The sequence below is a fragment of the Penicillium argentinense genome (genome assembly GCF_028826775.1).
Source record: "Penicillium argentinense strain IBT 30761 chromosome Unknown utg000001l_segment0_segment0, whole genome shotgun sequence".
Lineage (NCBI taxonomy): Eukaryota > Fungi > Ascomycota > Eurotiomycetes > Eurotiales > Aspergillaceae > Penicillium > Penicillium argentinense.
In genome coordinates this window covers 2449821-2476567 of record NW_026622660.1, presented here as the reverse complement: position 1 = coordinate 2476567, position 26747 = coordinate 2449821, and the positions used below count along the sequence as shown (strand labels likewise).

Genomic DNA, 26747 nt, shown 5'->3' with positions numbered 1-26747 from the left:
AGGCACTGCTTAAGAAACGTTCACAAAGCCCTCCGACGCCTACGAATAAAGCTATTGATCAGCTCCTCAAGGGCTATCAGCAATCATTGCATTCTAATGCAATCCTTCTAAAGGAAGTCCGCGATTTACGGGCTGAAAACGAGACACAAAAGCAAAAACGCAATAGAACGACTAAGCGCGTAGCTCATACGGAGGGTTTTACGGGCCAAGAAGCCAGGGAGTCGATGAACCAGGCTCATGAAGCTCCTAATACTACCCCCGCGGAACCAGAATCGTCAGCTTCGCAGCCACGTACACGGGGCCAGCGGGGATGTGGGATATGCAGGCTCCCAGGACATAGAAGAGAGACATGCCCAGATAGGTCTAATAGATAGAAATTTGAAATCAATGGCGTTGGTGGTTTAATAAATTGGTTTGAAATAGTAGTAGCTGGTTTTCTGTCTCACTCGCTTACCGATTACGTTATACGGGGGGTTCCCCGCAACCACTGGTCAGACAAGGTGCAAATGCATACTGATGTAAGCCACCTACAGGGATCGCGTATGCTTGCCAGATTCGGCATATGCTGCAGGTGTTACGTGTTATCCGTTCTAGCCATCTATAACAGAATTCTCCGCCTTTATGCGAGAATACTTTATAAAGAACACCTCCTCCCTGTGTAAACGTCCTTCGTTACCAGACAAAATCTGCTTCATCATGAAAATCTCGCTTGCTCTCTCTGCTCTTGCCTTACTTGCTTGCCCTGCCGCTGCGGTCGACCTTGATCCAACAGAAGACTGTGGCGCGCCCTTTAACGCCTGGTGGACCCAGTGCACCCGATCTGCCTCCAACTGCTGCTACTACGCAGCCGAAAAGGCCAATACAACCTGTCCGATGACTCGTGCAAGACATTATGTCTTGCTAGGACGGTGCAGGTCGCTCTTCGAGGGCAGCGCAAGACCCTACAATAAAACCGACTGCGTCACCGCCACTCTCTCCGGCATAGCCTTGCTTATGGGGGATCGTGGCCTTAGCTTTCCTGTCAGTTGTACTATTGATGACATCAAGGACATGCCCTAGGGATTCCGGCGTTTCCCTGTAGGAGGCTTCGTGGAGAACCGTCCAGGAAAAGTCAAGATGGGTATATTGGCAATGTTCGTGTACAATTTGAGCGCTCTAAGGGAGGAAAGGTCCCGACAGCGAATCGGCAGTCTCCCGCGGAGACAATGATTGACACCCTTCTTGTTGACCCGGTCATTAGCATAGTCATATCACTGTCTGAGGTAATATGACCATGGAATACATCGCCCTGAAGATTTACATCCGCAGTCCTGAGGTGATCGGGAAGTCCAAGTGCTTAAGCATCTCTCAAATTCAGTTTGCGGCCATTGCCTTTTTTCCGATGAAAGTACGGAACTGTATCCTTCGTTGAGCAGAAGGAGATGCCGCTCTAGATGGCCTGAGTGTCCTGTTCTGGGAACAAACTAGAATGCATGTTTGGCCCTTATTTATATCTCCACTTCCAGGTGGCACTGTCCCCGGGCCAATTGCACTTATGTCAAATATGCGACCCATGTCAATGCCCAGCTACTGGAGGCCTTTCCTCTCTCATTGTTATTGATTAGCTCCGAGTCATTCGGTACTTGGATGTCCATGCTTCATAAATCCCCTTTTGGCGCAAACTTCCGACTGATGCAAAAGGTATTGTTCTTTCCGGTGAGCAGCTCGAATGATCTCCTCGAATGGTCTTATCGCCCGGACCGCCCTAACTGCCACTTTCCACATTAGACAGGATTTTTCTCCCTTTCGATCTTCAAACAGCTCCCAATCAAGCCGTACATTCGAATCATCTCCAGGGCGCGACACTCCCATAAGATTGAGGGTCCCAGTGACTGTAGAATAATCCAACCAAAGATTCTCCTTTGGTCCAGGAATACCATACGTATCGTTGCAGCGCCCCGAATAGCGAATCATTCCAGCAAAAATTCCTAGGAAATCCCCTTCCTGGACTGCAATGATGGAGCAAACCGAAAAGAAAGCCTTCTCTTTGGGTAATATGGTAACAAAAATGGACTTGTTTCTCATTGTATCTGACCCCGGACGCAAGTCAAAATACCCACCAAGCTGTGCGGCGGACGGCTCATGCGGCCCACTGGATTGAAACGCGATTGCCTCTTGATGAGAAAACCAGGGGTTGCCTGCATTGTTCCATGCAGCAATTGGAATATTTAGTCTCTCTGCCACATGCGGCTGAGTCAAACACAGTCTTCCAGCGAAGTCACCCATACTCTCCTGGGTCACCCGATTTTCTAGCTGCTTGATTTGCATACCGTACTTGTCTTCCCAACGCCGAACTTTCTCTGAAAGGGGCATCTCTGCTTCTGACGGATAAGACTTGCAAAAGCGATCGAACTCTTTGGTCCGATACAAAAGAATCTTTTCAACGCCGGTCCTGCGCATTTCCCATAGTCTCTTCCAGAAAATGCGGCACTGCCGCTGATTAGCAAGGCTACATACTGCCTGACCTTCATGCATTAATGTTTATAATGCATGAAGGTCAGGCAGTATGTATTGTGATATGAATAATGTACAGTAGTAGTAGATTTCATTTATCCGACCCCTCGCAAAGTTGTACTAGTTACATACTAGTTAGTTAGTCAGTTACTGCGAAGGAGGCCTGGCAGCAACTTGAATTTAGTTTCCGAGAAGGTCTACCAGAGAGTGAGCCACGTTGAGTGCAGCCTATTACTGAGTCTAATGGATGGTACAGGGAGGATCGAAATCAGTTTCACCACCTGCACACGGAGATTCTTTCTCGAACTCTCTTCTGAAACCTCGCTATACCTATTACGGTTAACTGGTGACGCGCGCTGTCGCACGCTGTGGCCCTGAAACGAAACAAGCACGAAAGGTGAATCATAAGTTGAGGAATGATATATGGAAGCCGAACGATTAGTTTCGATAACCCACCGGAAAGGTACACACGTATGCCTGCTAGGACTAGCCAATTATATACAGACTGAGTGACGTAGCAAAGTTTTGCGTAGGGTGTGATGATTGGACGAGCACGCGAGCGAAAATATATCCATAAAGAATCCATCAAATAGATGGCATAGGTAAATTTTCCTCTATGAGGTAATAGTCGAAGATAACAAGCCTAGCGTGAAGGCAAAGAGCTATGACCGTGCTGCATTAAGGTTACGGATGACAGCAGCCGAAGCCGATTGGCAGCGGTTGAGTCACGATAGCGTAAACAATGAAATAAAACTATAAAGCTACTTAACTACAACCGATGTTCTTAAAGTGCTCGGCGTGTGCTCTCGTAGGTTAGTGTAGCAAAGCATAGGAATACGCTATTGTAGGCTATGGTTAAAAAACGGCTATAAAATAGGAAAGAGACAAGTACTGATTGTGAACGTGCGAATTAGACCAGACGAAGCCCTAGAGGTGTAAAAGCTAAGACACAAAAAGCGCGGAGAAGCGAAGGCTAAACCCAGTGAGGACATCACCAGTCAGCAGATCACGGAGGCAAAGCGTGAAAGTCAATAGCAGGATGTTAAGCCAATGAGATAACTATACAACCGAAACGTACAAAGAAGCGCATAATGAAGCCCTAGAACCGTAGAGCCTCAAATAGCTAAGACAGAAGGAGAAGAGACTTGGCGGCAGAAATTCACGAATCAAATGGCGCGATCCGCAAGAATTTGCAGTACGATTTGCAGTACGAACCCAAGCCAAACTTTACGGGCAGCTCACGCAGGGTAGTAAGCCCTTCACTCGTTCCTCGTTTCAGGGCATTGTCTTCCGAACCCCGACTTGAAACACGCTAATCTAAATAGGGATTGGCCGTAGATCCCCGGCTTCCAAGAAGAGATACCGTAGTTTATGTGACGGTTGTAAGGCCCCTCATGATGTATTTTACGCGAAACTGCTATACACCTGCTACCCCGCTCTCCCTGGCGGGATAGTGTCGGCCGATTGGGGAGCATTACACCATCGATTGTCGTCGCAAGATCGAGGAATCGGGACACTACCTAGGTTGCAAGTAGAAATCTACTTTGAGTTTTCAGTTTCCAGTTGTAAGAAGCGTTAAATAAAAAAAAAGGGTCTATTTCTGAGCGTGGAAGCCGGCTCAAGCAGTTGGTCCTCGTCTATGGAGCCGTGATCTTGGCAACGACTTGTGACTACTCCGTACTCCGCAATCATGTTTTGCAAGAACTAGAGTTACGTCCCATGTCTCTCAAAATTATAGGTTTTGGATGTTAATCTCCGAGTACAGGGTCGGAGCTAGCGGCGTTAACGGGGAAACTCCGCAGTCCTAGCGGCATTAGCAGCCTAAATCCGCTCTTCGCTTGTTCGTCCTTACTTCCTGCCGTCATGTCATGCGGTATACTCTGCAAACAACAGGAATGACCAATTCCATCTTTCAAGGTCGGCTATTTTAAGACATCTCAGACAATTCCCCTTGAACGGTTGGTAAAGCCAGACCGGGACAACACATTATTAAATTTCTCGTCACGAAATTCCAAAATAACGACGTTTCATTCCAATCGACTTCATCCCACGTTCAAGATGACATCATCCAGGACTTGGCTTGTCACTGGTGCATCATCTGGTCTTGGAGCCGCAGTGGCCGAGGCGGCTCTCCAAGCCGGACACAATGTCATTGCCACGGCTCGCAACTGCATCAAAGCAGCCGAAGCCAACCCACGGATCTCAAAGCTTGGAGGCATCTGGATTGAGCTCGACGTGAGAAGCCCCAACACCACCAATCTAGTGGAGGACGCAATCAACAAGGCTGGCGGCGTTATTGACGTGATTGTCAACAACGCCGGGTACTCGCTGCTTGGCAGTATCGAGGACATGAGTGAGAACGAGATCGAGGCCCAATTTAGCACGAATGTTTATGGCCCCGTCCGTGTGTTGAAGGGAGTTCTCCCTTTCATGCGGGCGAGAAAGTCTGGAACAGTCGTGAATATCAGCAGTAGTGCCGGGATTGATGGACTTCCCACTTGCGCGATGTACGCCGGAACGAAATTTGCTCTTGAAGGTGAGTATTTTTATGCTTTGGACGACTCTGAAGTTCGAATGATCGCTTGTGAGAACTACTAATGCAGAGATCACAGGCATGTCTGAAAGCCTTTCACGAGAACTGGAACCGTTTGGCATTCGAGTGCTCGTCGTCGAGCCGGGATCGCTCCGAACAAATTTTTGGAGTGCCTATGCCGAGCCTGTCGCTGGCATGAACAAAGCATACGCGGGGACCCCTCTAGAAAATGTCCTTCAGGCTTTCAAAACGAACAAGGGGACACAACCAGGCGATGCTATCAAATGTGCCCAGAGGATTTTAGAAGTTGTGGACGATACCGGAATGGGAGTTGGAAAAGGAAGTTTGCTTCGATTGCCACTCGGACCAGATTGCTATAAACGTCTCCAGAGCAAAGTTGACGCGCTTCAGAAAACCTTACTGCAGACCAAAGAGATTGCACATTCGACGGGCTACTGAAGAGCTGCCTACCCGCTAGCGGCAATTTATTTAAGTTATAAGAAGAAATTGTTACAGATTTGTGTATACAGGTTGGCGGGTCCTCATCGCACACTCTTTCTCTCCCTACTCAGACAATTGAACTATTTTGCGAGTAACAGCGAGACCGGGACATTCTTCACTATGCATCGGCTGGTGCAACTGACTACGCGCGCATGGCTGAAATCCCATAAGCACATAGACCAATGGAGGGAAAGATTCATCAGTATATTATACCAGGAGTTTCCCACTGATCAATTTGAAAATTGGGGGAAATGCCAGTTGCTGTTTCCCCACTTTCGATCGACGATGTCTCAACAACCAAAATCAGAAAAGTCTCTATTACGATGGGCCATGCTGCTTTATAGAGGTGCATGGTATGCGTTGGAAAGCGGCAATATGGCAGATGTGAGGAGTATGGCATATAAACCGAGAAAGCAGACAGTGAAATTACTGGGTAGCGAGGATGAAGGTGCTCTTGCAAGTACATCAATGTTAGCAGAAGCATACTCGCTCGAGGGGCGATGGGAGGAGGCGGAGCAGCTCCAGGTATTAGTCGAGAAGCACGTCGAAGCTCGTCATGGAGCATCCCGATACACTAAGAAGCATGGCCAACCTAGCGTCGACATTCTGGGATCACGGCCGATGGGAGTATGCGGAGCAGCTTGAGGTGCTAGTCTTACAGACTCGTAAGATGAAGCTCGGCACTCAACACCCCTCCACATTGAGAAGTATGGCCAACCTAGCGTTGACATTCTCGAGTCAGGGTCGATGGGAACATGCAGAGCAGCTTCAGGTGCAGGTCCTGGAGACTCGCAAGACGAAGCTCGGCGCGGACCATCCGGACACGCTGACGAGCATGGCTAATCTTGCGTTCACCTGGAAATCTTCAGGTCGCAATGCCAAAGCCATCGAATTACTACGGTCCTGTTCAGCCAAGCAGGAACAAATACTTGGGCTGGATCACCCGGACACTTTATCTAGTTCTGGAACATTGCTGGAATGGGGAACGAAGGCTCTGGATGTCAATGCATAAGACAGATGCTTGAATAAAACATGTTATGATAGCAATTTCTGTTCCATTCGCCACTTCGTAGAATGAATTCATGAGCATACCTTATTATACCGAGGACTGAGGGCAAGGGCTCTACTTCAAAGCTATGGCGGATATTGTTGTCAAGGGTGAAGGTAGCGATGGACGACGTCATGGTGGTATTAATGGTAATTGTATGTCATGTTATTTATCAGATCAGTCTTCCATGACTCTGTCTTTCGATACAATTCAGCCTCTTGAAACTAGAGTAAGCCATATATAGATTAGCGTGTTGTAGAGTGGGGTTTGAGAAAGAATCTCTGTGTTCAAGTGGTGAAACTGATTTCGATCCATCCTGTAGCATAAAATTACCTGTAAATGCTTGTATTATGTGTTTGATAGCTGACAGCACTAGATGTCAAAATTTAAATTTCAAAGCTTGCTTTTAGCTAGAGAGGGCTGGCTTGCTATCGTATGCTGTGCGTGATCTGGGTGTTCTGGCTCGGGCCGAGCCCACCCCGCAGGGCCAGCCAATCTCAGTTTGATCCCCTGTCTTTAGAGCCGCAGGGTCACCTGATCGTGAAGCTCGTGACGTGCCCCTCTTTCAGTTGGGGTGAGACCATGGCCCTTCGAATGAAACTAATACGACGTACGGTTATCTGATCATGGCATCGATATCATTCTGCGGCAGCAACCATGGGCTCCAGATCGGAGATAACCGTGGCTCGATCAATGCAGAATTCCATCTGCCGCCGGGTATGTAAGTCAGTAACCGTACACAGCCACGGTCGACTTACTTGCCACTGCTTCCCATCCTAGAGCGACTGGAAACCCCGCCTAGCCCGTTATCAACTGTCCCATTCCCACGCGATCCAGATTTCGTCTCTCGTGACACACTGTTCCATCAGATTCATGAGAAAAGCTCGGTGCCAGGGTCGAGAATAGCGCTAGTCGGCCTCGGCGGTGTTGGGTGAGTTTAGAGCGACCAGGGCGTGGGTCTTTGCTCACAACTCGAAGAAAATCGCAGCTGGCCATCGAATACTCCTATCGGGTCCGATCCGAATCGCCGGCGACATGGGTTTTCTGGGTCCATGCGAGTAACGAGGCCCGGTTCCAGCAAAGTTTCCGGGACATCGCGGATCTGGTCAAGATCCCCGGTCGTCAGGATCCGAAAAGTAACATATTCAGACTGGTCGAGAACCGGCTCCGGGATGAGAAAATAGGGAAATGGGTTTGTATCCTTGATAATTTCGATGACGATAAGTTGCTTTGCTCGTTTTCGGCGGTAGAGAAGGAAGATTCGACGAAAGGCCCGAACGCCTCGACAAAACCGCTATTGGAATACGTTCCTAGAAGCCGAAATGGATCTATCATCATCACGAGTCGAACCAGAGAAGTTGCATTGAAAATGGTCGATCACAAGGGCCTCATTGAAGTTAAACCAATGGAAAGGCCTGAGGCGCTGGAGCTTCTGCAACGAAAGCTTGAACAACCAGAGGAAAGCCAAGAGAGTCGACAATTAGTGGAAGAGCTCGAGTTTATGCCGCTAGCGATCGTACAGGCTGCTAGCTATATTCAAAATCGGGCGCCTCGCTATTCGGTATCACAATACCTGAGAGACTTCCAAAGGAGTGACCGCGAAGCGACAAAGCTTCTGAAAAAAGAGTCAGGTCACCTTAACCGGGATTGGGAAGCGAAGAACTCAATTCTGGTAACGTGGCAAATATCATTTGACCGTATTCGCCGCACACAGCCATCTGCAGCGGAGTTGCTTTCTCTCATGAGCTTTTTCGATCGGCAAGGGATACCAGAGAACCTTGTCCGGTATCAACCTAAGGCCTATCACGCACCAAGTTCAGAACTTCTGGACGACTACAGTGACGGGGAGACATCTGAATCAGACATAGGGCCCGATTTCGAAGACGACGTCGCAGCACTAAGGGATTATTCATTCATATCTGTGAGCGAGAACCGTGCTTTCTTTACGATGCATCGGCTGGTGCAGCTGACTACGCGCGCATGGTTGAAATCTCATGGACAAATAGACCAATGGAGGGAGAAATTCATCAGCAATTTGTGTGAAGAGTTCCCCACGGGTGAATACGAAAACTGGGAGAGATGCAGGTCGCTCTTTCCTCATGTTAAATCAGCAATGTCACAGCGGCCAGCATCACTTGATTCTCTACGACAATGGGCGACACTACTTTATAGAGGTGCATGGTATGCGTCACAAAGCGGTAATATCGCAGACATAAGAGAAATGGCATCAGTGTCAAGAATTCAAAGGATGATCTTATTCGGTGAAGAGCAAGAAGAAGTCCTTGATAGCACAAGTATGTTGGCAACAGCATATCAACTTGAGGGTCGGTGGGAACAGGCCGAGCAGCTCAACTTGCAGGTAAAGGAGACTCGCAAGACGAAGCTCGGCGAGGACCATCCCTCTACACTGACGAGTATGGCCAACCTGGCGTCGACGTACCGGAACCAGGGCCGATGGGAGGAGGCCGAGCAGCTTGAGGTGCAGGTGATGGAGACAAGCAAGACGAAGCTCGGCGAGGACCATCCTGTCACGCTGTCAAGCATGGCCAACCTGGCATCCACGTACCGGAACCAGGGCCGATGGGAGGAGGCCGAGCAGCTTGAGGTGCAGGTGATGGAGACAAGCAAGACGAAGCTCGGCGAGGACCATCCTGTCACGCTGTCAAGCATGGCCAACCTGGCATCCACGTACCGGAACCAGGGCCGATGGGAGGAGGCCGAGCAGCTTGAGGTGCAGGTGATGGAGACAAGCAAGACGAAGCTCGGCGAGGACCATCCTGTCACGCTGTCAAGCATGGCCAACCTGGCGTTGACGTACCAGAACCAGGGCCGGTGGGAAGAAGCCGAGCAGCTTGAGGTGCAGGTGATGGAGACTCGCAAGACGAAGCTTGGCGAGGACCATCCTGACACGCTGGCGAGTATGGCCAACCTGGCATCGACGTATTGGAACCAGGGCCGATGGGAGGAGGCCGAGCAGCTTGGGGTACAGGTGATGGAGACTCGCAAGACGAAGCTTGGCGAGGACCATCCTGTCACGCTGTCAAGCATGGCCAACCTGGCATCGACGTACCGGAACCAGGGCCGATGGGAAGAAGCCGAGCAGCTTGAGGTGCAGGTGATGGAGACAAGCAAGACGAAGCTCGGCGAGGACCATCCTGACACGCTGTCAAGCATGGCCAACCTGGCGTTGACGTACCAGAATCAGGGCCGGTGGGAAGAAGCCGAGCAGCTCAACTTGCAGGTAAAGGAGACTCGCAAGACGAAGCTCGGCGAGGACCATCCCTCTACGCTGGCGAGTATGGCCAACCTGGCATCGACGTATTGGAACCAGGGCCGGTGGGAAGAAGCCGAGCAGCTTGAGGTGCAGGTGATGGAGACGAGCAAGACGAAGCTTGGCGAGGACCATCCTGACACGCTGTCAAGCATGGCCAACCTGGCGTTGACGTACCAGAATCAGGGCCGGTGGGAAGAAGCCGAGCAGCTCAACTTGCAGGTAAAGGAGACTCGCAAGACGAAGCTTGGCGAGGGCCATCCCTCTACGCTGTCAAGCATGGCCAACCTGGCATCGACGTATCGGAACCAGGGCCGATGGGAGGAGGCCGAGCAGCTTGAGGTGCAGGTGATGGAGACGAGCAAGACGAAGCTTGGCGAGGACCATCCTGTCACGCTGTCAAGCATGGCCAACCTGGCATCCACGTACCGGAACCAGGGCCGATGGGAGGAGGCCGAGCAGCTTGAGGTGCAGGTGATGGAGACTCGCAAGACGAAGCTCGGCGAGTACCATCCTGTCACGCTGTCAAGCATGGCCAACCTGGCATCGACGTACCGGAACCAGGGCCGATGGGAAGAAGCCGAGCAGCTTGAGGTGCAGGTGATGGAGACAAGCAAGACGAAGCTCGGCGAGGACCATCCCTCTACACTGTCAAGCATGGCCAACCTGGCGTTGACGTACCAGAACCAGGGCCGGTGGGAAGAAGCCGAGCAGCTTGAGGTGCAGGTGATGGAGACGAGCAAGACGAAGCTTGGCGAGGACCATCCTGACACGCTGTCAAGCATGGCCAACCTGGCGTTGACGTACCAGAATCAGGGCCGGTGGGAAGAAGCCGAGCAGCTCAACTTGCAGGTAAAGGAGACTCGCAAGACGAAGCTCGGCGAGGACCATCCCTCTACGCTGGCGAGTATGGCCAACCTGGCATCGACGTATTGGAACCAGGGCCGGTGGGAAGAAGCCGAGCAGCTTGAGGTGCAGGTGATGGAGACGAGCAAGACGAAGCTTGGCGAGGACCATCCTGACACGCTGTCAAGCATGGCCAACCTGGCGTTGACGTACCAGAACCAGGGCCGGTGGGAAGAAGCCGAGCAGCTCAACTTGCAGGTAAAGGAGACTCGCAAGACGAAGCTTGGCGAGGGCCATCCCTCTACGCTGTCAAGCATGGCCAACCTGGCATCGACGTATTGGAACCAGGGCCGATGGGAGGAGGCCGAGCAGCTTGAGGTGCAGGTGATGGAGACGAGCAAGACGAAGCTCGGCGAGTACCATCCTGACACGCTGTCAAGCATGGTCAACCTCGCTTTTACCTGGAAATCGTCAGGGCACGATGCCAAGGCCAATACTTTACTACGAAACTACCTAGCCAAATAGAAACAAATATTAGGGCCAACCTATCCCGACACTTTATCTAATTCCGAAGCGTTGCTAGAATAGGGAAGGGAGGGCCTAAGTCTGAATAGTCTGAATGGCTAGATAAGCTAGCTACTGGAATATCAAATGTTTATATACAGTTGTGATAACTCAACAGAAGGGATTGTCTGGTTCTGAAAACTATCTGGGGCATACGGTCTTATATACATTAGCGTACTGAATCGGAGATTCAGTATTCCGAATGGAACTTAGTAAGCCTGTTCCACACTGTACTGACTGACCTAACCAGGGTTGTCAGTACCAGACCATACCGCGTATTCTGTGCCAAATATCACACAGTAGCGATTTCGGCCATATGTGATAATTTCTCAGAACGATCTTTCCATCATGTATTGACTTAGTGTGCACTATGTGATAACCTTAGCGCTTGAGTGAATATTGTTGCCGAGAGTGGGCAGGGTGATGACGGAAAGATGTCATACCAGCGAGCAACGAGGGGCCATGAGGCGGCAGTATAAATGGTACGAGTATTTCGAGTAATGTGCTAGACGCAGTCTCACGTGATACCATCCTTCGATACAATTCGATCCCTGAAATAAGGCTAGGCGAGATACAGATTAACGTATTTCTAGATAGGGTTCGAGAAACAATCTGTTGAGTTTCAGCAGTCTTCAATGCCGCTGAGGCTCCGATGGCTATCTTGCCATCCCCCCTGAGACGCACTAAGCCTTATATGGTAACGCGGACAATTGGGAAGCGTGTAAAGCACGCTTCCATTCAGGGGTTACTTTAGACATCTTCAATCTTCAATATCACTCAATCGCTGGCATGCACACATCGCTCCTCCTAGATCCTATCCCTCATCTCAACACAATCTACAAGAGTAAAGTGGTGAAACTGATTTCGAACCTTCCTGTAGTGTACCAGCGGGTATTTCGAAATATATATTGCAGCTTGGTGGGCGATACGAGGACTCTCCATAAATCCCGTCGACTCTCTACTGCCTGGATAGTCTATGCCACTTTCTCACCATGGCCCGACTACCTCCGACTCCTCTCTCGGGGTTGTAGAAACTGCTGGATCTCGTGACTGGCAGCCTTCACTGACCGGAACAACCGCGTCTATCTCCGACCGGAGAATCTATTCTCCGGTCGGTACCGGTTGCAGATCCACGAAGACGAACACCATACGCATTGCGGTACCGCACTACATTGATCAATCTGATAGCGATGGATCCTGGTTCGTGTAAGATGGCCCTCGGCCTAATTTATCGAAGAGGAGCCACGCATAATTCGAGTGTCAACTCGATTGCAAACTCAGAACGAATTCAGGCTTGGCTGCAATGCCTCGGCCCAAATCTCTCGCATGCGGTGGGTCAGTAGTGAGTGGGGGAGATCCGGTCGGAGAGATCAGATTGCATCGCAATGCCCGAATGTGAATCTCATCTGAGGGTCTTTTGCGGCAACTCTCGGGGCAGCAAAGCCCGCCTTGAACGAAGCACTTGACGACTGGTATGGCAATGCTCATGTCCTCCCTACCCTACACAATAGTAATAATACTACTATTATTGTACGTCGTAGCAAGAGTAATACTGCTAGTAATCCGCCTGTTGCGACTGGCCACGAGCAGCCGGAGCTCCACCTGCAACGACGTATTGTCGGCATGCCCCCAGTTGCCCGCCCGAGTGCCTGGCTGCAAGTCGGCCGAGAGCTCGACGTTCCCCGCAAGCACAGCTTCCCCCCGGACCCCTTTAGCCCGAGACGTCACCGTCCCCGTCCTCAAAAATTCCACGTCCGGTCCAACTGTCTCTTCCTCGCCAGAGACTTCCGGCTCCCTTCGTGCATACTCTCCTTCATCATGAGCCAAGGCAAACTGACCGGCGCCGCCGTCGCCGACCACAACTCCAAGGACTCATGCTGGGTCATCGTGCACGGCAAAGCATACGATGTCACCGAGTTCCTCCCTGGTACGCTCCATCGTCATTCCTGCTCCAATTCCCCCTAGTCCCACCCGGACACCTGCTAACCTTGCAGCAGAACACCCGGGCGGCCAGAAGATCATCCTCAAGTACGCCGGCAAGGATGCGACCGAAGAGTTCGACCCGATCCATCCCCCAGACACCCTCGACAAGTTCCTCGACCCTTCCAAACACCTGGGCGAGGTCGACATGGCCACCGTGGAGCAGGAGGAGAAGGTTTTCGACCCGGAGGAAGCCGACCGCCAGGAGCGCATCACGCGCATGCCGCCGCTGGCCGCCTGCTACAACCTGATGGACTTTGAGGCCGTGGCCCGCCAGATCATGAAGAAGACCGCCTGGGCCTACTACTCCAGTGGTGCCGACGACGAAATTGTGCGTTGCGTCTTGGTCCTCAGCCTGCGGGCTCACCTGTGATCCCTCCAGACTGACTCGACATGTGTGCAGACAATGCGAGAGAACCATGCCGCCTTCCACAAGATTTGGTTCCGACCGCGGATCCTAGTGGACGTAGAGAACATCGACATGACCACCACGATGCTGGGCGCCAGGTGCTCGATCCCCTTCTATGTCACGGCCACGGCGCTGGGCAAATTGGGCCACCCGGAGGGCGAAGTCGTGCTCACCAAGGCCGCGCACCGCCACAACGTGGTCCAGATGATCCCAACCCTGGCCTCCTGCTCCTTCGACGAGATCGTCGATGCCAAGCAGGGCGAGCAGGTCCAGTGGTTGCAGCTGTACGTGAACAAGGACAGGGAGATCACCCGGAAAATCGTGGAGCACGCCGAGAAGCGCGGGTGCAAAGGTCTCTTCATCACCGTCGATGCGCCCCAGCTGGGACGCCGTGAGAAGGACATGCGATCCAAGTTTTCCGATGCCGGCTCGAACGTGCAGTCCGGCGACGACAGTGTCGATCGATCCCAGGGCGCTGCCCGTGCCATCTCCTCCTTCATTGACCCGGCCCTGTCCTGGAAGGATATCCCGTGGTTCAAATCGATTACCCGCATGCCCATTGTCCTCAAGGGCGTGCAATGTGTGGAAGACGTGCTGCGGGCTGTCGAGGCAGGCGTCGACGGCGTGGTCCTCTCCAACCACGGCGGTCGCCAGCTGGAAACGGCCCGCTCGGGCATTGAGGTCCTCGCCGAGGTCATGCCGGCCTTGCGGGAGCGTGGCTGGGAGAAGCGCATCGAGGTCTTTGTGGATGGTGGCGTGCGCCGTGCGACGGATATTCTCAAGGCCCTTTGCTTGGGCGCCAAGGGCGTTGGCATCGGTCGGCCGTTCCTGTATGCGATGTCGTCCTACGGATTGGACGGTGTGGATCGCGCTATGCAGCTGCTGAAGGAAGAGATGGAGATGAATATGCGTCTCGTCGGAGCGAGCCGGATTGAGGATCTGAACCCCAGCCTGTTGGACACTCGCGGTCTGCTGGCCGGCCACTCGGGCGTCATTCCTTCCGACACCCTCGGCCTCCGAGCCTATGATCCACTGGAGGCGCCTCGGTTCAACGAGAAGCCCAAGCTGTAATGAAACAAAAAAAGAGGATCTGGTGTTTGATGACCAATTTTTTTTTTCTTTTGTTTTGTTGAAGAGTTCCTCCGTGGGCACGATTTGCCACTGTCTATATTCTAGATACACTCCCGGATACACATTTATATACCCAATCAACTTAAGTTTCAGTACACTCAGATGGCTAACGCTTGTGCAATTGCCTGCTATTGCGGAAAAATCGACGAAACTGGAGGTGCAAGTATACCTCTGCAAATTGCGTCGCCTCTCTATTCGATAGTAAATAATACATGCAAAGCAGGGATCGATCAGATCACCGCACTGGGAGCCTCCAGGGCCCTACGCTGAAAGGGGTGGGACCTCGGTAATTTTGAGCAATAGTCTGGTCATACGTGCTATCTGGTGCTATCTTGGACCGCTGTTCAATGGTTCTAAGGCTTTGAGTCATTATTTGGGGGCGGATTTTATGGCATCTGCTTAGGGATCAAAGTGCAACAGCGAGTGTCGGATCCCTTTTCACACGGATCCTGGTTAATACCCCTGTGGCCTCCGAGGAATGGCCAGCTCAAGATCCTGACCGATAAATTATGCACGAGTATTCCGTTAGGGTTCAGAAAGCCACGTTGGGGCTTTTCTAGTCCACGCCTCAAAGCATAAATACCCCACATGCTACACTTTCCCGGAAGATTCCTCAGAGACAGCGAGGAGGAGCATCGACAGAACCGGGATTTGACCACGGTTCATTTCCGAGGTGATCAACCCCAGGATCCTGCTGGGTGATCAAAACATTCCAGAGAATGTACTCCCAACAGACCCTACTGTTGACGCAGCCTTCAACGGCTCTTAATATCTTGCTTCTTTCAGATTGTGTCGCAGGTTGGACCATGATGCTCGGAGATGATCCGTCATTTACCCTTGTGGCTCATGTCAACTCATACAACCTCCTCCCATCCCCTCTCACATCCACCCTGTATACATACTCCTCCCCACTAACCGCTAGTGGTTTCCCTAGTGGGAAAGGAAACATGTCTTTCGTCTCTGGAGCATATTGCTTGGCGATCCTTTCGATATGCACGATGGACTTTTAGTATTACTATGTACCTCTCTACCTCCAATCCTTTTTATACAGGGGCTTGATGGATTCTTTCTACAACGATACAGGTTTTTTTCCAAGCCAGCCTCAGTGTATCACATCTCGGGTTGACCATGATGATTTTTGGAATGTCGCCAGACAGCCTTTGACAAGAGCTCTCCAGCCCAACGCGGGCGGCGATCTCTTCCACCGCCCTCTGCTAGGAGCCCCAGCCCACATTAACCAGCTGGATCGGATGCACACCGATCTATTTTGTTTTTCCTTCCCTCCGACGCGGCTCTACCGTGGCCCGGAATGTGGTTGGATCGAAATAGCTAATACACGCCACTTCCACGATAAGGAGAAATTTGCAACGGCTCTCCCCCGTCGCGCCTTGCTTCCCCTGACTACGGACTTGTCCGCCGCCACTGGAACCCATCCACAGTGGGTTTGCATGCATTTGGCCTGCACGATGGACTCCACAACCCCGCTTGCTCGTGATGCTCGACTCAGCCCTCCCGCTATTCCCACTAGCCTCAGACGCGTAAAGCTGGTTGACACCGGCTTCCGATGTCTCATGTCCTGTTTTTCCTGGGGATTGCGCCTGGTAATGGATCACAGAGCCTATATTGTTCACCCCAGCCGAGACGACGGAGCGCGACGATCGACGAGGACGGTTTCACGAGGCCGACTCTGCTGCCGTGGAGGCTCTTCGCAGGCGAGAGACCCCTGATGCCATGAGGACTGGGCTCTGCCTGTTCAACGGCCAGCAAACCAAGTAGTATGCCCTTTTCTGGAACCCTCATCCGATGATGGTTCCGAACGGGACCCGACTGTCAAACCGATCGACACCAGGGAGGCCGCGGAGGGTCCACCCGAACGGCTCGACTGACATGTGGGTTTAATCGGGCGGGTGCCGCGCGCCAGCGGGATCCGGGATAAACATCCTATTAGTCCTTCTGGGATGCTCCTCCATACCCTAGGGGACTAGTATAGTACATCGTACATCGTACTACCTTAGGGCTGGTGCGAGGACTAGTCCAAGCACTACTCCCTATATCGTAGTAGTACTCCTTCCACCGACAACGGGGACGCGGGCAGCGAATGTGCCTGCCCACCGGTTCTGGGGCTGCCCCTGAGGCGCGGCGCTGCTTGGCGCTCCAACGCCGGCGGTGGCCCTTGGCCTAAAACAGGTGATGGCCGAGGGCGTGGGGAAGATCTGCAGCCATGGACGCCGGGGACTGGCCGGGGGATGATTAGACTCCTCTGTCGAGTCCCCTAAGCTCTCTTCGAAATCCCCTAGACACACCCTAGAGGTGCCCTTGGTGAGGGGGACGGAGGTTAACCTGCCGATCGGTCGGGCCTTCCTGCTGGAAACGGGCTCGGTTAAGCTCGCGGGGCCGCCACTGCCCGCCGTGACAGTTGGAGCTCGCAACGGCTTTTTGTGGACGGCGATCGTCTCCCACTCCCACGCCCACGCCCATGCCCAACGTGGATGATCCTATAAAGGAGGGCCGGGCCGCAGCGCCCAGCCCTGCATCGTTTCGATCAGTCGCTCTTTTATTTTCATTATGATTCTATCCCATCTGTTGGGCCTGCTGGCTGCCACGGCCGGCCTGGCCACCGCCGCCGATTCAAGTGCCGATGCGGACAACTATGAATATGTCGTCGTGGGCTCCGGTGCCGGTGGTGGTCCGCTCGCGGCCCGTCTGGCTCTGGCTGGTCACAAGACGCTGCTCATTGAGGCGGGTGATGACCAGGGCGAGAACTACAACTACACCATCCCGGCCTACTCGGCCCGCGCCTCCGAGGACGAGAAGCTCGCGTGGAACTTTTTCGTGCACCACTATGAAGACGACGAGCGCCAGGCACGGGACTGGAAGGCCAGCTACGACACCCCCGATGGTGGCTTGTATACGGGCCTGAACCCCCCGAGGGCTCGACGTTGAAGGGCACGCTCTATCCCCGGACCGGCACCCTCGGTGGATGCACCGCGCACAATGCCTTGATCGCCGTCTACCCGCATCAGTCCGACTTCGAATACATTGCCACTCTCACCGGCGATAAATCCTGGACCCCCGACAACATGCGCCAGTACTTCACCAAGCTGGAGCGCAACCACTACCTGTTGCCCGGCCAGCAAGGGCATGGCTACGACGGCTGGCTGCAGACGGAGACCGCGCCGCTGAGCATCGTGCTGGAGGACCCCCAACTGTTGAGCATGCTCACGGGTGGTGCATTTGCACTGGGCAATTTGACCGACAACATCATGAACATTGGCACCCTCCTCGCCAGCGATGCCAATGCGGACACCAAGACCCGCGACACCGAGCCCGGCTACTATCAGATCCCCATCTCAACCGACGACGCCCACCGCAACGGCGCCCGGGAGTTCATTATTGCTGTGCGCGATGCGACGAATGACGATGGTTCCAAGAAGTACCCACTGGATGTGCGCATGAACACCCACGTCACCAAGGTCGTTTTCGATGAGACGGCCAACCCGCCCCGCGCCACGGGCGTCGAGCTTCTCCAGGGCCAGCATCTCTACAAGGCCAGCCCCATGTCCAAGTCGGCACTGAAGGGCACCCCGGGTGCCGTGAACGCCTCGCGCGAGGTCATTGTGGCTGGTGGTGTGTACAACTCGCCCCAGATCCTGAAGCTGAGCGGCATCGGTCCCGCCGAGGAGTTGCAGCAGTTTGGCATCAAGGTCATCAAGGATCTTCCTGGGGTGGGCACCAACCTGCAGGACCACTATGAAATTTCCGTGCAGGGCAAGATCGAGGAGGACTTCTCCTGCCTGGATGGCTGCACCTTCAGCATTCATGACCAGGCCGACCAGTGCATCAACGACTGGGAGTCGCCCATCCTCGGGGACCGCGGCATCTACTCGTCGCCCGGCCTCGCCGCGACGATGCTGTACAAGAGTTCCGTCTCGGCCGATGACAGCTTCGACATTTTCTGCTTCGGTGGTCCCGTCAACTTCCGTGGCTATTTCCCCGACTACAGCATCAATGCCACCGACGAGCACAACTGGTTCACCTGGGCGATCCTCAAGGCCCACCCCCGGAATACCGCCGGTACCGTGAAGCTGCAGTCCGCCGATCCGCTGGAGGTCCCCAAGATCACCTTCAACTACTTCGACACCGGCGTGGGTGACTACGATGCGGATCTGACCGCGCTCTATGAAGCCATCGAGCTGGCTCGGGACGCTTTCGACCGCCAGCTCGTCAACGTCACCGAGGTGCTCCCCGGCGCCGCCGTCACCTCCAAGGAGGACATCGAGACCTACGTCAAGGATGGTGCCTGGGGCCACCACGCCTCGTGCACCTGCCCCATCGGCGCCGATGATGACCCCATGGCCGTGTTGGACTCCAAGTTCCGGGTTCGTGGCGTCTCGGGCCTCCGCGTCGTGGATGCGTCCGTCTACCCCAAGATCCCCGGTACCTTTACGGCGGTGTCGACCTACATGGTGGCTGAGAAGGCCGCCGATGAGATCCTGAGTGAGCTCAAGGCCAGCTCGTAAGGGAGTTTACCGGATCTGGTGACTGTACATATTGCTTCCGAGGCACAGCCAGGGTCATTCCATGCTATCCCATGTATTCTATTTGTAATAGATAATCCCAATATATCAATCTGCATTTACGCTCGTTGTTGATTTTTCAGAATCTATCAGTCCCGTATTTATTGTTTCCAACTTAAAAGGCACGCTCTTGATCAACACTTTCACGATGATAGCTCACAAAGAATCTTGCCGCTCCGTCCCCTCAGCCACCTCGGCCAATTTTTTCGTAATCGCGTGACTCCACCCACTCATCCAGCAATTCAGGTTTCCACTAGCCGATGGAAACTCGTACGTAGTTTCTATTCCCGTATCCGAGTCCGAGGTGTACTGCGTATACCGTGCGGACGTCCCACGTGACCTGTTTTCGGGACGGTGGACGCGCTGCGCCAACTCGCGACCACGCCTCAACCCTCCCGGCCCTGTTGGCTCAACTGATCCGCCATGGATCTCCTCGCGCAAGGCGTCGATGCTGGCCTGGAGGCGACCGGCATGGATGCCGTCGATGCGCTGCGCGCGTTCTTCCTTTTCGCCGCCGCGACGGTACGCACTGGATGCCGCCGTCCCACCCTCGTGCGCGCCGTGAGCTAATGCGCTAACTGGCCTTTGCAGACGGTGTCCGTGAGCATCCCGGCCTCTCTACGCTCTCGATTCCTCATCTACGGCCCGCGTGCGAACCCAACACTCTCCGAATCCCGATCGACCGCCGCAGAGGGCGCGTCCCGGTCCGGCCTCCTCGACTATCTCGCGACCTGGCAAGTGCCACACAGCTACTTCACGCAGTTCTACATCGCCTCTGTTGCTTCCTCGGTCTTTTGGGCGGCGCAGCTGCTATGCCACGGTTCGCTCTTTCAAGCCATTGCCACGCGCGTGAACGAAGAGCATCGGCGACAGACCATGTCTCTGACTCAGGTGCTCATTTGCTGGATACTATTGACCCTGCAGGGCGCCCGACGACTCTGGGAGTCGTACTGCTTTGCGAAGCCATCGACCTCCAAGATGTGGTTCGCCCACTGGTTGTTGGGGTTGGCTTTCTATTTGGCGGCGGGAATTGCGATATGGATTGAAGGATCAGGTTCGTCCCTTGTGGGATCCGTCCATCACAGAGTACTATGATGGCTGACGAATAACTCTAGAGGCACTGATGAACTTCAACCTGACCATCGATCACCTGAAAATCACCAGAGCTCCTAGCTTGCGGACGTTCTTTTGCATTCCGCTTTTCTTAGTCGCGTCGGGGATGCAACATGACTGCCACCACTTCTTGTTTTCCCTCAAAAAATACACCCTCCCGGACCACCCGATCTTCCGCGCCATTGTCTGCCCTCACTATGGGGCCGAATGTATTATTTACCTGTCGCTTGCGCTGATTGGGGCCCCCGGGGGCAATGGATCAATAAAACCTTGTTCGCCTGTCTGGCGTTTGTGGCTATTAACTTGGGCATCACCACCCGGACCACAAAGCAATGGTACTTGGAGAAATTTGGCGACGACCGGGAGCAGCGAGAACAGATAGAGAGCCGATGGCTCATGCTGCCGTATGTGTACTGATTATCACCGCAAATATTAAAATTCGAATATACGAAGGAGAATGATACTTCCACAGCCCCGTCATGACTTTCGCTCAGATAATCCAGAATTATAACCCTGATCAAACATGATGTCAATTTTGACGCCAAACACCCCCTCGACGATTAGTCTTGCTAACCGACAGGTTCATTACTCAATACAGTCACCTATCTAGTCAGCTACCTAGTCATCTACACAGTCACCTACGTGATCATTTGTCTAGATGGCTATTCTAGAAAGTGATGCTCTATGCAACATGAATGGGATCGGACTAGAATAATCCTAGTGAAAGTTCATGCTTCGACTCGCACAGCGAGGACACCTAAGCCGAAGAACTAACAGGTACCTAAAGTTTCAGACAGGGGGTGTGTTCTGAGGCAGAAGAGGTGTGGCTGTATTAATTTCCGTTGGATACTTATGGCTCTACAGTGCGATACCGAGTTATAGTCGCAGTCATCAACACGCACTTTCGTTCTGCACTGACAGTATAGCGGGGCTCCATTTTGATCATGTGGTGCCTAATTGATAGTTCATTTCGCCAGGCAGTAATAATTCTAAATCTAAGCTATGGGACAATTTTTCTCATTGAGTTTCGCAATCTATAAAGCCATGACTGGCGTTACCGTCACGTTCAAGTCATTCTTTTCGCTCATGTAAGTGTCGTCCGTCTCTGTGTGGAAAGCAAAGGGGTCCTCTCGGGTTCCGGGGGCCTTCTTGGAAGCCCGCTCCGATGCGGGCCAGATCTCATAGCCGGCCTTTTCTTCTTTCTCATGGTGTTCCATGACAACATCACGAACGGTCTTTTGAAAGTGGAGGGGGCCCATTTCCATCTCCGGATGAAGCAGGCCATTGACGAAGACACCGGCGTTTAGGTTTTTCTGAGAGTGGATGCAGAGGTACTTATCCTCGGACATAATTCGCTTATACATATCGCTAATGACGTTGAACGCTTCGTCGGTGGCATCTTTATGGCGATAGACTTCGTATCGCATCATGCACTGAGTCGGGCTGATGGGGGTGAAACGCTGCATGAAGAAGAAGTTTGGGCTGCATAAGGCAGGTGAGTGAGTGACAGTCTGGGGCTTTGGTGGTTGGAATGCACTTACGAGACATTCATGGAGGCGTTCGGCCAGAAATAGGTCGTCGCAATGCGGAACCCCTTCGCAATCTGGTCTTCTCGCGGAGCGCCGAAATGCTGAATATGGCCATCCTTGGGTTTGACGTAATACGAGTTGAGATCCGCAATGGTAGGGATATCAGGATGAGCTACCTGACAGTGGTAACACTCGTTGTAGTTGTCTGCGAGGATTTTCCAGTTGAACTCGCCCTCCATATCCCAGGTGTGGTCGAAGTTATACTCCTCGAAGTTGTAGTAGTCGAATCGAGGCTGCTCATCGACACCCTCAAAATCATCTTTCCAGGCAACCTCCGGGGTTTCGGATGCATCAAGATTGATCCAGACAAAGCCATTGCGGTCAAGATGCACATGAACCGGAGAGAGGTCGTTACTCAGAAAAGCCTTCACTCCGCCCTGATGATCCTTGGCCACGATGAATTCATAGCCAGCAGTATCATATCGAACCCAGTCCCCGGCATTTGGGACGCGGGCTTTGTGAGTCGTAAGAAGCCACTTGCGGGAGAAGATGGACCGTCGTTCCAAGTCGTACATTGCCGGTGAGGTGTACCAGGATGCCGGCAGAGCGCGGACAGGCGTCTTGCTCGTATCTGTCACCTCTGCTGCAGTCGCAGAGGTGCCGAAGAAATTCCTGAAGAAGGACATGGCGGAGAATGTATGATTAAGTTAATCAGAGATAAATCTCGAGATTCAAATTGAAAAAAGCTGGGTATCTTATATTATAATTTGGTGTTTGATGACCGCTATCTCCGAACGTAAGGTACCGAACTTCCTAGTATGTAGCACCGTTAGCTCATGCCATGGCATCTTGACACGGAATCGGAGACAAGCAACCGAACCTCCCCATATTGGACAGCAACCACCCTGGAATCCGCATTACCGTCGCCAAGCTACCATCAATTCCAGAAAAGGCGTGCGGTAGATAGACCTTCTGACCGGTCAGGTGATCGGTGGTTCATGAAGCACACCGGCTGGCTTGAAGGCTATTCTTCAGGCCTCTGGCGCTCAATCCCCAGAAGAAGCTAGTTCTGCCACGCTCATTGTGCGACAAGCATCTGGTATCATCTCCCGTGCTGCGCCTTACTGGCTGTTGTGAACGCCCTACTGATCTAGAATCCGGGTAATCCTCCGGTGCGGTCGAGACCCGGGCCACTCCGGCGGTTTATACATTCCATAATTGGAAATGTTTAGCATGGTGCCCCATCGTGACGGGTCGGAGTGCACAGCAGGATCAAAGTTGGACCTGGAAGTCCCTCCGGGGAGGGAAGATGGCGAAGTGCGCGTAGCAGCGCATAGATACTTGAAGGGACTGAGGACAGTGAAGGAAGCAGCCCGACTTTCTTATTGGAATTTGTTTACTGCCAGTGGCTTTCTCAAGAAGTGGTAGAAGGATGTACCAACGCAGTACCAGCCGTCATGTGATGACGTGCACCACGTGGGTGCCACATTAGTCATCGAACCATGGTAGGGTAACCACCTGACTTGCACCCTAGGTGGCTGCGGTCCACCGTAAATTTTCCTCGTTCGCGCCGACGGAAGTTGCAGGCCTGCGAGTGCACTGCTTTGATCGCATCCTCATCACCGCCAGACACCGACCAAGATGGCGTCGCCCGACCCGCAAATGGATACACACGCCCAGCGGCAAGCCGACTATGAACGTTTCAAGAACTATGCCGCAATGACCTTCCTTGTCGCATCGCCCGTGCTCATTGCGCTCCCTCCGCGCAAGTTTGACTACCTGACTGTCATGCACGCGAGTGCCTTCTGCATCTCCGCAAACTATATCACACGCGAAAGAACGGGACGGAGTATCGTCGAGCGGCTCGCGTCACGCCTTCCCACCCGCAAACCAGGGGTGCTCCGGGATCTTCCCAGCGATCGGGCGGAGGAAATCCAGGCGCGGTTGCGCGCGGCCCGCGAGGCACAGATAAAGGAGGCGGTAGGAGAGGAGCTGGAGAAGTTGAAGGCGAGGCAGGCGCAGGATCAGGGGATCGCAGAGCGTGTATGGATGGGCGGAGAGTCTCCTGGCTGGATGGAAAGGCGGCTGCAAGAGGAGCAGAAAGCCCTCGAGGAAGGGAAGGGGTATGGTGACCTGATCCAAGAACATATCTGGGATGTCTGGAATTGGGGAAAGAAAAAGGATGAGGATGAGGAGGATGATTGAGAGTTCTCCATTCGCCTTTTTGCAGATCACGACCATGTGCGCTGTTCTCTATTCCCCACGTTTCTCACCGGACCATCTTCGCGTGTACATCATATGCATTCAGGAGTGTTTTGCCGCAGCTTCCATTCGCCAACGATCACCATGCACCACCAATGTTTGAGTTGAATCTCCGACGTGGGATTCGTTCACTGTACCATCATCTTGCCACCATCTTCATCGCAATCAGCATCACGACCAGGCGTTTACATTCAAACTTATCTTGTCTATATTATCAACGTGTACATCTCAATTCAAAACAAGCTTCCATGTTTTACACAGGAGAAATTATCTCAAACCCTAACGCTGAGCCTCACTGCTTACCCTGGGTTGCTGACAATCACTATATTCCTCTACCGCCCCATGGTGCAGACTAGGTATATCGATTGAGTCCGGGGGACGAGTCATCTAGGGGAAGTGCCACGAATAGGAACAGGGGACTTGCGCCTGTCATCCACAGAAGTCAGCCGAGACCATCTTCCGTTCAGAGACGGGAGATCAGTTGATATCCCATTGCCAATGCGATCACATGATAATGGGGCTAAGAACAGCTGCTCCTTCACGTAGTTCAGCACTCTTGAGCAAGAACCGTAGCACTTTTACATAATATCTTGACTATGGCCTCAATATCATTCGGTCAAGCAAATCTCAGGATTCCAGGCGGGAGTCAATCAAGGATCGATATACTTGCAACAAGGTAGGATTTCAAGGACCCGCAAGAACAACCCCGACGAGCCCGATGAGCTGACAGAGGCCTTCGCCTTCAGAACGATCGGAACCCCGCCCTGGATCTCTATCGACGATCCTGTTCTCGCGTGAAATCATTGACCAAATTCAGGAGAAAGCCTCCTCAGCAGGGTCTAGAGTCGCTCTCCTTGGGCTCGGTGGCGTTGGGTAATGGAATTACGGTCCGAGGGTAGGCCCTAAAGGCTGACTATATATTAGGAAAACGCAACTTGCCATTGAATACTGCCCCCGGGTTCGACAGCAATCTGCCCACTCATAGATCTTCTGGGTACATGCAAGTAACGGGGCCCGCTGCAAGAAAAGTCTCCGAGACTTCGCCGATCGAGCTAAGATTCCCGGAAGCCAGGATCGCAAGGCCAACATATTTCAAGTTGTCGGGAACTGGTTACACTCATTCTCGAAATCGCCTTGACTAATACACCCGTAAAAACTCTTTACGGACCTACCTCTAAGAGCTCAGCGCAAATGATTTATTGAGCGGCCCGTATTGAATGAAAGTGCAGTAAAAAAGGTGACGGTTAACACTGCCGCCTCGGGAAGCGATCGGCTCCCGGAGCCCAGCCTGAGTTAGTCCCGCCGCCGCCCTGAGCTGCTCCCTGAGCAACCCTGAGCGATCCCGGAGTTGCTCCCGGAGCACCCTGATCGCTCACCCCTGATGCTCCCACTGGCCGACGTCACTCTTCCTTCTTTGTTTCATAATCCTCCGAGGATAAGCGCTTTGCTGCCTACGGTCACTCCTAGGAGCTCGAGGGAAGACATGACTTGATCTCACACTGCATCTATTCTCCAGCGCTTGCTTACTCGAGCTCATCGCCTAACGACCATGGTCCGCCATTCTGTAGGAGAAATGAGATTTCCCTGAACTCTGCCTTCGTTGTTTCGTCTTTCTTTCACAGTGGCAATGCAAGCTTCATTGACCGAATTCTAAAAGACGAATTTTCGTCGTTGTCTCTGCCTCTATGCTCTGGATTAGTTCACCAAAGGATTGCCATCCATCACTATAGTCCGGCACAAACTCCATGAGCTATAGGTCATATTTACCCCACGTGGAGAAGGTGGGCAGACGTCAATAACCTACCAAATATGATTTACTGTCTAATCGCTGATCACACGTCCATGTTAGACATGAGTTCCTAGGAGCACCTCCTTTTGCTAGTATATCCTGGGCAAGAGCGGCCCTTCAATTGGCTACAGCAACTTGCAGTGGAGTAGGGTCGGGTATCAGCTGGTGTGTTTTCAATTTCAGCTCTAGCCATTTGCAGCTTGAGCAGAAGTTGATTTTTGATAATATCTCTTCCCCCATATTGGGACCTCGATGAGCACGACGGTACAAACAAAGTATAAATAGCCACGACTGTCCCCCATTTCACGAATGTCTGGAATACATCTTTCATTCGGAATTTCCATTCTCGACTTCCTGGTTCGACAGTTCCCTGATCAATTTACGCCACCCTATCGTCATTATGGTGACGCTAAATCATCAAAGATTTTGGCAACCGGCCACGGAAACGTCCAGAGAATGCTCGGATAATGGTCCTGAAATCGGCACTTCCAGGATACCAGAACAATTCATTACTGTCGAAGAACGATGCGATCCAAATGGCTACATGCTGTGGAAACACAGGCCACATGATGGGGATGGAACAGAGGACTTCGGTACGTATCAATCTTTAGACATACCAATTTTCATTTCAGGTAATCTAACATAATCACGTTAGTGTCACAAAATAGCCAATCTGCCCAAGAAATTCTACCAGAAGCCTC

General features: G+C 52.6%; 9 protein-coding genes across 9 annotated transcripts; 8 read left to right on the top strand and 1 right to left on the bottom strand.

The window, feature by feature from the left end:
• Window positions 1-696: 696 nt before the first annotated feature.
• N7532_000880 (uncharacterized protein) lies at window positions 697-1059 on the top strand (the record flags this gene model as incomplete). The annotated part of the gene is made up of 1 exon (XM_056613384.1): window positions 697-1059. The coding sequence occupies one exon, from the start codon at window positions 697-699 to the stop codon at window positions 1057-1059; it is 363 nt and encodes a 120-aa protein (XP_056480608.1).
• A 3492-nt stretch (window positions 1060-4551) lies between these two features.
• On the top strand, window positions 4552-5485 carry N7532_000879 (SDR family oxidoreductase; the record flags this gene model as incomplete). The annotated part of the gene is made up of 2 exons (XM_056613383.1): window positions 4552-5029; window positions 5097-5485. The coding sequence occupies 2 exons, from the start codon at window positions 4552-4554 to the stop codon at window positions 5483-5485; spliced, it is 867 nt and encodes a 288-aa protein (XP_056480607.1).
• Window positions 5486-6083: 598 nt separating this feature from the next.
• Window positions 6084-6539, top strand: N7532_000878 (uncharacterized protein; the record flags this gene model as incomplete). The annotated part of the gene is made up of 1 exon (XM_056613382.1): window positions 6084-6539. The coding sequence occupies one exon, from the start codon at window positions 6084-6086 to the stop codon at window positions 6537-6539; it is 456 nt and encodes a 151-aa protein (XP_056480606.1).
• Window positions 6540-7201: 662 nt separating this feature from the next.
• On the top strand, window positions 7202-11217 carry N7532_000877 (uncharacterized protein; the record flags this gene model as incomplete). The annotated part of the gene is made up of 3 exons (XM_056613381.1): window positions 7202-7292; window positions 7356-7506; window positions 7554-11217. The coding sequence occupies 3 exons, from the start codon at window positions 7202-7204 to the stop codon at window positions 11215-11217; spliced, it is 3906 nt and encodes a 1301-aa protein (XP_056480605.1).
• A 1662-nt stretch (window positions 11218-12879) lies between these two features.
• N7532_000876 (L-lactate dehydrogenase (cytochrome)) lies at window positions 12880-14716 on the top strand (the record flags this gene model as incomplete). Its single annotated transcript, XM_056613380.1, has 3 exons — window positions 12880-13183; window positions 13254-13567; window positions 13640-14716. The coding sequence occupies 3 exons, from the start codon at window positions 12880-12882 to the stop codon at window positions 14714-14716; spliced, it is 1695 nt and encodes a 564-aa protein (XP_056480604.1).
• Window positions 14717-17341: 2625 nt separating this feature from the next.
• On the top strand, window positions 17342-19296 carry N7532_000875 (GMC family oxidoreductase; the record flags this gene model as incomplete). The annotated part of the gene is made up of 2 exons (XM_056613379.1): window positions 17342-17653; window positions 17707-19296. The coding sequence occupies 2 exons, from the start codon at window positions 17342-17344 to the stop codon at window positions 19294-19296; spliced, it is 1902 nt and encodes a 633-aa protein (XP_056480603.1).
• A 480-nt stretch (window positions 19297-19776) lies between these two features.
• Window positions 19777-20848, top strand: N7532_000874 (putative 3-oxo-5-alpha-steroid 4-dehydrogenase; the record flags this gene model as incomplete). The annotated part of the gene is made up of 3 exons (XM_056613378.1): window positions 19777-19875; window positions 19945-20407; window positions 20469-20848. 3 exons carry the CDS (start codon window positions 19777-19779, stop codon window positions 20846-20848), a joined length of 942 nt encoding a protein of 313 aa, XP_056480602.1.
• A 652-nt stretch (window positions 20849-21500) lies between these two features.
• On the bottom strand, window positions 21501-22681 carry N7532_000873 (uncharacterized protein; the record flags this gene model as incomplete). Its single annotated transcript, XM_056613377.1, has 2 exons — window positions 21501-21948; window positions 22008-22681. 2 exons carry the CDS (start codon window positions 22679-22681, stop codon window positions 21501-21503), a joined length of 1122 nt encoding a protein of 373 aa, XP_056480601.1.
• Window positions 22682-23636: 955 nt separating this feature from the next.
• On the top strand, window positions 23637-24200 carry N7532_000872 (uncharacterized protein; the record flags this gene model as incomplete). Its single annotated transcript, XM_056613376.1, has 1 exon — window positions 23637-24200. The coding sequence occupies one exon, from the start codon at window positions 23637-23639 to the stop codon at window positions 24198-24200; it is 564 nt and encodes a 187-aa protein (XP_056480600.1).
• Between the last annotated feature and the right edge of the window lie 2547 nt (window positions 24201-26747).